The sequence below is a fragment of the Galeopterus variegatus genome, unplaced genomic scaffold, assembly GCF_000696425.1.
Source record: "Galeopterus variegatus unplaced genomic scaffold, G_variegatus-3.0.2 Scaffold139, whole genome shotgun sequence".
Taxonomy (NCBI): domain Eukaryota; kingdom Metazoa; phylum Chordata; class Mammalia; order Dermoptera; family Cynocephalidae; genus Galeopterus; species Galeopterus variegatus.
Window position 1 is genome coordinate 386,630 of NW_007726250.1, and position 10,745 is coordinate 397,374.

Below are 10,745 nucleotides of genomic sequence, written 5' to 3' on the forward strand. Positions count from 1 at the left end.
CTGAGAGTAAGGTCAGAAACCTACCCTCACATGAGTATTTTTTGAGCCCCAGAATTCCTTAATGAGAATGTGTACCTCTGCCATATGAAATAGGACTTCAGTTTTTAAATGTTTTACTTATGTAAACATGAATTGGCCTTTAACTGCTTTCATTAAAAGTTCATTTACCTTAACTTTAAAAATTTTTAAAGATGATTTCGATGTTTGAAGAAATACTAAGGAGACAAACCATATAATGCTGAAATATCCTTATTTACAAAGAAGTTTTACTAAAGATAGCCCTACTATAGACTTCACACTAGCAAACTTTAATAGCTAATGGAACCATCTCTAAGTCATAATAAAAATTGAGCCTTTAGGGTTCATTTAAAGCTTAAAATTTCAACTATAATGATTAACTTTTGCTTTGTCTAAAAAATGCTATTTCTGCCCCATTTCCTCTTTAGAAGCTTAAAAGAAAAGTAAAGAAATACTTTAGTTAGTTAGATATATGTTGTGGGGGTGCACAGCTTAGCTCAGTCTGGCCTGTCCATCCCCGTAGACCTGGCTAGAAGTCCAAGGAACCCTGTTGATCACAGACAGCCCCTGAGGGTGCTTCCTGCCACTCATGGCCATTTCCTTGCCAGTGCCTGGTGATATTCATTAGAATCTTCTTACTTACATGAATATCTATAGAAGAATTTGTAATTGAGGGCCGGCCCAGTGGCGCACTGCTACAGTGCGCCGCTTGGGAGTGTGGTGGCGCTCCCGCCGAGGGTTCGGATCCCACATACAGACTGGTTCCCGCTCACTGGCTGAGCAAGGTGCAGGAGCAACACTGAGGGTTGCGATCCCGTTGCCGGTCCCGGTCCGGTACGGGTGCGACACTGAGGGTTGCAATCCGTTGCCGGACACGAAAAAAGACTAAAAGGAAAAAATAAAATTAAATTAAAAAAAAGAAGAATTTGTAATTGAGAAGGAAATGTTTACTTTTTTAAGTCACTCACTTGATGAACAAAGAAAGAATAATACATAACCACTGAAAGCCAATCAGGGATTTTTAAAACATACATCTGAAGCTATTTCTGATGACTTCAGGCAGCATATACTTGAAGAACAAGAGTAAGTTTTCCCTCACAATACTATTTTTTCAGTTAGAGAAAGCATAAAATGTATAAGAAAGAAGGAAAAAGCTTTAGAAGCTCATAAGAAATTATAGGTATTTCCAAAACAAGGCTTAACAGAAATAAAAGAAGCAAGCTAGAAGCTGCCATGTAAGATGGCTAAGAAGAGCAGGGTCCTATTAGAAAATTAGAGTGTTTTCAATCCTAAGAAATGATACACAAGTAAATTTGGAATTTCTTTGTATATTTAGCAAAAATTAAACATTTGAAGGAATAGGAAGTAGAAAGCATAGGGCAGAAAGCTTCAGATGTCTATGAGAAATGGACATAATCTATAGAAACAATGTTTTTGCTATTGTTCATGCTAAAGTGGTGTTCAAATGGAACAGGTGAATGTAGTTACTTTTGGTAGTGAAAGGGCAGTAATAAAAATTCACATCTGAACTAGGCTTAGTTTAAATAGATGAATTCTGGAAGGGTAAAGAAAAAGAAAAGGCTTGCCAATTTTAAAGTGGCCTGTCTGTGTGGCATTTGCTGTTGTGATTATCTTTGAAATACACTCTGCAGGAGAACATACAGTTCACCTTGATAGTGAAAACCTTTTGAGTATTTGGTTCATCTAAACTGAGGTGAAATAGCAGGATGCAGTGGTTTGAAACTCTTTAGGATTGAGAGGATATTTGAACCATTGGAAGAAAAGCTCCATAGCCTGCTATGAGATTAGTGTGTAAGAATCTCAGTCTTGTAGGAAAGGATGCAGTTAGATGCTGGGGTGGGGCTCCTGATAAATGTGAATACAGCCAAAGTATCCTCAGTCATTTGTAATCTGATTTGCCTGAGTCTGAAATGCAGATGGGAGTTGGCAAATTTGTTCTGTGAAGAGCCAAGTGGTAAATATTTTTGACTTTGTAGGCCATACGTCTCTGTCACAAGTACTTTCAAAAAAACAGGTAGCAAGCTGTACAGTATTGGCTCATAGGCCAAAGTTTGCTGACTCCTGATCTACATTGTTTTTCCCTTAGGCTGTATAGAGCAGAACTCTATATTATTCTGTGTGCTATAGTCTCTTAGTAATGAATCAATCTGAGTATGCATCAAAGAATCTGAACTAACACATATAAATTTAATATGTTTTAAACTCTAATTTACATTTCTTGTCAGTCAAATAGAGTTCTCCCAACTTGCTGTGAATATTTTCTCTATTGAAAGTTCCAACAAAGACTGTAAAGCAAGACAGATCAAAAATCATATCTCCATTTTTAAATTCAACAGGTACTACCAATATAGTTTTTTTTTTATTTTTTTATTATTACTATCACAAATTGGAAAGCAGGTACCTACATTGGGTGGAGCTTAATTTTCTATTAGAGAAATAACATGTAGACTGATGCAGTTTGAAACATTTTCTTCCCATCTGTGTGTCTGTGTTTGTCCCTGTGTCTGTGTGTGTGTATGTCTGTGTGTGGGTGGGTGTGTGTTTATCTGGCCACGCCGGGGGGAGAGGTATCTGTAAAGTCAGTTCTCTTCTCTCCTGTAGGGTGGATATGCAGCCTACAGATATGCACAGCCTGCTACTGCAACCGCAGCCACAGCTGCTGCAGCCGCTGCAGCAGCTTACAGCGACGGGTATGTACAGAGAGTGAGAGGCAGACTTGGGGATGCCATGCGCACTGTACCATCTCAAAATGGCACCCACTTGTCCTTCCTTCACTGCTTCCAAAACAGCACTTAGCACATTGGGCTTCCTGACAACCTGGGTCTTTTGCAGGCCTGTTCTTCATGGCCTCAGTCCTGCCCAGAGCACAAGGCACTGGCTCCTTCTTCCACTCCCTCTCCCTTATTCTTGTCTCTTCTTTGGCTTTGACTGCAGTCTCACTCTTCCTCATCTCCAGCTGCCTGCTTTTTCATTTATAGAAGTGCTTCAGAATTTTTCAGAGGTATTGCATTTAGGAGTAGAAATGAAAGGGTTTTTTTATTCTGCTGGTTTCCTGACAACAGTCCAAGACTACAATTCACAAGTCTTTAGCACAGTGACCTCTTTAATTTTTTTAGATCACAATCTTTCCTTTACTCTCTGACTGTGTTTCTTCTTTCCAGTTATGGCAGGGTGTACACAGCCGACCCCTACCATGCCCTTGCCCCTGCCGCTAGCTATGGAGTTGGCGCTGTGGTAAGTATATATACCTTCTTTTAAAACGATTTTATTTCTTCTTTTACCTACAGACTACAAAAGAGCTCGGGAGGTAATAAATTCAGGCTTTCATCCATTGCCGAAGTATTAAAGCCACATAGGTCTATTTAGAAATTTCATGTCACCTCTTTCTCTGTGTGTCACAGTGTGAGCCACATAGCCTAGTTAGGGGCAGCAGAAAGGAATGACTAGTGACAGTCTGCCCTTAGTAATGGCATCATTTGGGAGATAAATAAGGGAACAGATTGATGTTTTGTATTGGTTCAAAAGTTGGGTGCACACTTGTGACATGGTTTTATTAATGGGTATTGGCAAAGATGTAGAAGCATAAGGCTCTCTAGTTTTCACAGTAAGCTTTTCAAAAAACTGAATGTGTATAAGTTTCAAATGCCAAAGGATGTCTCTGCTGTTCCTAAGCCTTCTGGTAGATAGTAATAGACATCACCAAGTGAACACTTTATGAGGCTGTTTTATTGATAACAGTTATGACAAAATATAGTGTTTTCATGAAAGTATAGAAAAAGTCCATACACCTCATCTGGTATAATCCCCAAAATCTAACCGAAATCCTCACTGCAGTGTTCTTTTGTTGGCTTGGATGCCGCCAGTTCCAGTGATTGGGACTCACTGACTATAACAAAGACAGGCTGTCCCCACAGTGGCACCTTCTAATGCCAGGCATTCTCTCTAATCCAGAACACAACTGGGCACCTGCCTCTGAACATAGGCAAAACTGTGTGAGAGGGAGACAGAATGAGGTATAAAGTTTAAGACTTAGAGGAATATGAAAGTCAGTCATTTCTGACACTAAATTTCTACTGATGAAGACTTGTGGAAGGAGGTAATAGGGTCCTGAGGGAATGTATGTTTAGAATTGAGGCAGAGACAATACAGAGACAGTGGTGGAAGTTCCTGAGGTTTTATTTAGTGCTGAAATGATGTAAGTTCTATATTAAAGGAACAGCCAGGCAAAGATACAGTACATTCCTAGGGAACTTCTAATTCAAAGAGTAAAGCGTAGTTAAAACCCCTGCTATAGGTATAAATTTGAATACATCAAGAAACAACCAGTTGGCGTATTTTATAGATTATAGAGGAAATAGATTTATTAGTTGAAAGATTGACTCAGATTTAAATGTAGCACCATCTCAGACACGGGATGTGACCACACATGCCAAAGGTAGTCCTCAGAAGTAACATGGGTACCACTGACAGGTAATGTGTGAGAAGAGGAAGTCAGTGGTCTGTTTTTGGTCAGGATTGTAATGATGTATCAAGGTAAATGAAGACCCATGTTCTTAGAATTCAAACTATTTGTAGAACTAGTTTTATATTAAGTTTCCCTTCTGTGCTAATTCATGTAAGTAATGCAATTAATCATCATCATACTCTCCTTGAGAACATCAAGTCAGCAGTAAATGTATTTTTACATTAGAATACTTTAATGTAATGTTTGAGCACCTTAGAGGCAGAGGCAGAAGCTCATTTCCTGACTTCACTGCACAAGACATCTGATCGGTTGCTTTAAAGCTTCAAAGGAAGCTCTTTTTCCAAATCCCTTCTCAGGATACTTTTCTTCATTTTTAATGTTTCTTTCTTCAACCTTTTAATTATGTTTATGTCTTTAATTACTGCAGGCGAGTTTATACCGAGGTGGCTACAGCCGATTTGCCCCCTACTGAAGTGACGTGAGACCCCTGCAAATGGGACAGCCCCCCAGTTCATGAGGCCTGGCTATTGCAATATTTACTAGTAGAGGAACTCTATAGCAAGATGAAGAGGAAAAACAAACAAACAAAAAAAAGAAAAACACAAAAAAAGAGAGAATACTTTTTTATACCTCACTATGTTCTTTGAATATGTATTTTTCCTTTAAATTTCTGCCTTTAATTCTTTTGTTCCAAAGATTGTGCATTTTTTCTTTTTTTTTTCTTTTTTTTTTAAACTGTGGTAAAAAAAAAAATGCATTTCCATGTCTGTATGTCCGTGCTTAGCTTATTCTATCAATCATGGAAGAGGCAGTTAATGAGGAAGGAGAGATATTAGGAGCTGATAAATACATCTGATCAGAAATCAGCAGACAGAATTACCAAAGTGCATCTGGTGCTTAAGGCTGGAGGACAAGCAGAGGTGGAAGAGATGTTTCTGCAACAGGATATTCTTCTAGTCTTCTGAGTTTCTGGTCTTTGGCAGGCAGTTTTGATTGGCTGTGGCTGGAATCCACATGCTGATTGATAGGATTTGTGCTTGCAGAGCAGGAGAATTAAAAAGACGCTTTCCTCTCCTCTACCCTCCTGTCTTCTCCATTCTTTTTACAATCATCTTACACACACAGCCTGAGACAATTGGCATAGTTTTTGGAATTATAGTATTGATATTTCCAAACATGCTCTCAGACTGTGGATAATATACACCTCATTAGGAAACCAATCTCAGAATAAACTCTGGAGTATGAAAAAGATATCTTTTCTTTCCTGTAATCCTAGCATTACTGCTGGGCTCCTTTCCTTTTAATTGAACCCAGCTTAGCTCATCTATTCTTTTGTTACCACTCTGCTCTCATGTCTTCAAGATTGAGGAATTTAGGACCCAAGGACAGAAGAATGAATAGCCAGTGGCCAGATTTCCCCCACGTATCTGGGCACAGCTTAAGGATTAGAAGTACAAATTGTTGAGAACCATTAAAAAGGGTGAGGAAGAGAAAAGTAATATTAGAAGATCCTTATCATTTTCTTGCATCAGAAAGTCAGTACAAACAAAGTGTAAAAAGTATAATACTCTGTTGGGAGAAGATAAAGCCACAGGTCCTAGGTCAGCTGTCTCTGGAAGTTCTGGTGATTGGGACATGTAAGGGCAGGCAGAGGCACTTTGTATTTGCTCCAAAGCCATAGGAATTTTCATCTTCCAGAGCCTTTATGAGTCATTTCTCTCTATCCCCACTCTGGAGCCCTCGTGGCCATTCCACCCAGCTTCTCATTATCCTCCAAAGACACCCAGCCGAGCACCCAGACCACTTGGTGTGCATTAACACTACAGGACATAAAATACGGAGCCCATGAGGTTGCTCCCCTCCCATACTGGAAGGAGGGCCTGAAATGGCAAGGATCTTGTATGTTGCCAGAGTCAGGTGGTGGCCATGGCACTGAGTCACTGCTATTGCTATCTGGCTTCAATTTTATGTATTGTCAAGGTAGAGGAGAAAGTGTTTCTCTTCTTGCTATTAGCTATAACTGATAAAGGCAAGCATCCTACAGCATTTCCAAATTGAAGGCATAGAAAATAGAAAAGCACGGTCTGTTTGGCTCCCTGGTCTATTCACATTGGTACTAGGGTGACCTCTCACCCAAGGGATAGCTGCTAAAGGGAGTAATTCAGAGACATGGAGCTTCTGGTTTGTTATGGGTTTGTTTTTGGTTTGTTTTTTATTCCTGCCTCCACACGTGTTCTTGACTGATAACTAATTCATGTCCCTGAATTAAAATGACTGACATATGACATCATCAAGCATTCTTTGTAAATAGAGTGATGTATCTGGTAGGGCACTGGCCTGTCATGGATAATACATATCTTCTCCCCGCTTCAGAGTCGTCTCTTCCCTGATAACTGGGAGAGAGGCTGTGCCTGAAACTAGGGGAGATGTCAAGGAAGCTAGAGGCCTCAGTGCAATTAGTATTGATTTCGGGGAGGAATACATAGACACCAAACTGCCCAGTCCGTTGGCCATTTTTTAAGGGTCCTCCCCCCGCCCTGCCCCCAAGCCAAAGTTTGGTTTGTTGCTGTTAAGACAATTTTTGTTGTATGTATATAAATATTTTAGTTAGAGGAAGGGGGAATGGGATGTGGGGCTTTCACAGTTCTAGGGAATGGGGGCAGGGAGGATTTTTCTTTATTTCTTTTGCTTTTGTTTTGAGGGAGAACTTTTCTGACTAAAGAAACAGAGAAATTTTGGGTCATGTTCAAATAAGGGCCATTCTCACAAAATGGCAAGCCACTTACTCAGTGGAGATTAGGCCAAGTTCTGAATGGTTGTATCCATAGCAGGGGAGAACAGGGGGGTATGCGTTTAAGGATTTTTCTCTCCTTTTTTCCTAGAAAGAGATAGGATGATGGGAAAAGTAGAGAAGGCAGCTCCCACAGCCCTTTTTAAAGAGGCAGAAGCTTGAGCTTGAGGTACCTTTTGTGCATTTCAGTTCAGCTGGTTCTGGCTGAGGCCTCCAAAGGCAAGCTCTGTTTTTCCAGTGGGTTTCTGCTGCATTTCTGGGGGTGGTTTTGAATATTGCTTTCTCCAGCTTCCTTTTCTTAGAAAGACTACATGGAGTTCTGCTTTTTATGAAAGGGTCTTTGGTTTTCAGTGTCAGCACTGAGAATTGGGGCTCTCATAAGCATCTAGATTTCACAGTATCAACCTCCCCATCAGCTTTTGAACTTTGAGACTCAGTATAGTCAACTTCATTAGAGGCAGGTTCCTCAAAGCAGCAATGCTTGTATGTTCCTGACTCTAGTTCTCATTGGATTAAGAAACAGAGTCAGAGAAGTTTGGCATTTTGTGAGTTTGTTAGAGGATGCTGGTTGATAATTCCAAAAAACTTATTGATGCTGAATCACAGTACATAAATGATTTTTTTTTTCCAGCTTTACTATAGTTCATGTCCTGGGCTTTCTCTACTAAGAATCTTACTCTTAGAAGCTAGGCTCCTTTAAGGAGGTCTCTAGTAAAATCTTTTATCTGAAAATCCCTCTTTCAACCCAGAGAGCTGCCCTTAGGTCTTTTCCAGAATTCCTTGTGTTACTTAATTCAGCTCCTGTTAACTCAGATCAGCCATTGTGATTCATCATTTTTAAGGCTCTCGGGTTTAACAAAACCTACTATCACTAGCATCCTCCAACACCCACAGTCTGAATTGAGCCAACTTTTTTTTTCCTTGAAAAAAAGTGGACTGGGGCTCAACTCTTAGTTTAAGGGGAGCTAGTGGAGATCTAGTAAATAGAAATCAATGATAGCAGCTTTTCCTCAATATGTGACTCCTCAGGGGCTGACTGCTCTTAGTTTAAGTTACGTTTTACTAGAAAAACAGCTGATAAGTCAGTTAATCACCACCATCCTATGTCTAGTCATGTAGCTTCCAGATTCAAGGGAGGTGTAAAATAGAGATGGAAGCAACCCCAAGAATATGCAAGAAGGGCATGATAAACCCCCCTTCCCTCTGGCAGGAGAACAAGGCCAACCAAGGAACAGTCTGGAAAGCACTTAGACATTTAAGGAGGGAAAAGGGGAAACTGATGAACCTTCCCCTTTTGTCAAGTCCAGCTGGTTCTCTGCTGCTTGCAACCCTCTAGCACAGTTACATTTGCAGAATTGCAGATTTTTCCCCCACATACTAGAAGGAAAGGGACTTTGGGGATGGGGAAGGGGTCATGGTGTTTTAAAAGCATAAGTTACCTGTTTGCACTCTTTTAAGATAGGAAAAATAGTGGGCAAGGTGAACATCAGACGTAAATTTGTCTTTTTATTTTGTCATGCTCTTGAAAATGTTTGACCATTTGTAGTATACACCAGTGAAACTTGATTCTCTGTTGCATAAAACACTATATTTTTTTGAAAATGTTACTGTCCAAAAGCCTCTTCCCTCCCTTTCTTTTCCTATGTACTTCCTTCGTCCTTGCTTTCTGATCAACCAGGCAATAGCCATCCAAGAGCTAGAGTAGGAAACAGGGCCCTTTCCAAGGAGGCTCTGGGTATCCTAAGCCAGCATGTGCCCTTGGGTTTAGTGAGTGCAGTAGAATCCCTGGCACCTTTCTTTGAAAATAAGGCTAAGAGACCAGACTACAGCAAAGTTATCAAATTCCTCAATCAGATGCACTAGGAATGAGGAGCCAAGGGATGGGAGGGATTTCTGAAGTATTGCAGTTGGCTGTAGTAGCTGAGTTCTTATCCATGTTACCGAAACTGTAGCCAGTTACAGTTGACTCAGGAAAACGGTAGCTCAATTCAGCCATGGTAGTGCTGGTTGGCAGGGATTGGTAACTGAGAGAACTGCTCATCAGCCAAAATTCAGACCTTGCCTTTAAGGAGATGGCCAGCATAGGGACTTGGTCCTCTGTGGCTGGTAGTTATATACATGCCAGTGATGTGAGGACTCTGCTCACACTGGCAAGCAAAAGGGAACAGCGATTCTCTTTTCTTTTCCCACCCCCTGCCCCTGTTACCGACACCAGATTCCCAGGGGGTACATGAGTTTTTGAATTTTTAAAAAGCGTTTTTGGTTTGGTTTTTCTGGGGACTGATACGTGCTTTAAGCATTGTCTATACCCCATCAAGACTCCCAGCTTAGTCATTTTCTTGTATTTTTCTGTTCATGGTATTTTTGTGTGTGTGTGTGCTTGTTTTGGCAGCTCATTTTGGCTGTGCTATATATGGAGTGATGAATTGATTTTCTTTTTTCCCTAAGGGATATGAATTGTTTTTTTCTTGTGTTATAATTATGCTTGTGAATAGCTGGAGCAAACCTGGGGCTGACACACGTAAACTAGGCCTGCAAAGTGAGAAGAGAGCCAGTGGAGTTTACTTGTCCCTGACAGGCTGACCTACCTGAGTCTCTGAGCTTTTCAGTCCAGATCTTTGCGAGGCTCAAAATGCCACAGAACCCCTCCTCTTCTCCCCACTCCCCATGGCAGGGACTGGACCATCCCTACATGCAACATGCAGTTTCTCTGGCCCCCTCCCACTGCCATGGCAAAACAGGTACCTTTGGGGCAAGGGGGCATCACATGGGATGCTTGTACAATTGACCACCTAGCCTTCTCTCCTTCCCCTTCACCCTTCCCCAGAATCACCTCCTAGGACACCCGAGCTGCTTGCCCAGGGTCCTGTTTTCCTGCTAACTCCAGAGAAGCATCCCAGGGCTTTGTGACAGTCTCAATTCCCTTCCCTTCTCGTTAAGAATCATATTGTATAGTAGCTTTCAGACCATACAGTATTCATTGGGTTACTCCTATTATTATCAAGTAGCTGGAATTGTGAAGGTCGGAGTAGTTAGATCTTTAGCTTTTATTCCTTATTTTTTTGTATTACTCTCCATGTGTATAAATTATTGATCATGTTGCTGGCTTTTATAAACTCTAAGCAAAGGAGGAGCACTACCTCCGCCTTTGCAAATGGTAATGAAGCACTGTTTTTAAATAAAAGAGAGAAACACCACTCTTTGGCCTGTGTGTATTGATCCTCATTCCCTATTCCCTCTGCCTGAGGCTCGAAAGATGCAACTTGGGTTTGACTTCTTAAGGGGAAAAAGACGAAGGACAACCACAGCGCTTCCTCATGTAAGACTATAAACGGCTAGTTGCCGTAAGGTAAATGAGGCCCCCGGCAGGCACCGTGCAGGCTGCTCTTTGGCTTCTCCAGCCAATGAGCTCGTCTGTGCAGAGGCTGCTTTTGTGCGTCTGCTTCTGAA

General features: G+C 41.1%; 1 protein-coding gene across 18 annotated transcripts in view; it reads left to right on the forward strand.

The window, feature by feature from the left end:
* Window positions 1–10,492, forward strand: part of RBFOX2 (RNA binding protein, fox-1 homolog (C. elegans) 2) — a 203,882-nt gene extending 193,390 nt beyond the window's left edge. For 15 of the 18 annotated variants that reach the window (XM_008589963.1, XM_008589985.1, XM_008590012.1 and 12 more), the window contains 3 exons: window positions 2,641–2,729; window positions 3,201–3,273; window positions 4,932–6,791. In XM_008589963.1, the coding sequence (XP_008588185.1) occupies window positions 2,641–2,729; window positions 3,201–3,273; window positions 4,932–4,986 (217 nt within the window). In that variant the 3' untranslated portion in view covers window positions 4,987–6,791. Of the gene's footprint in view, window positions 1–2,640; window positions 2,730–3,200; window positions 3,274–4,931 lie in introns of those variants that run through there. The other 3 variants (XM_008590072.1, XM_008590036.1, XM_008590078.1) reach the window with 2 other exon arrangements.
* Window positions 10,493–10,745: the final 253 nt, after the last annotated feature.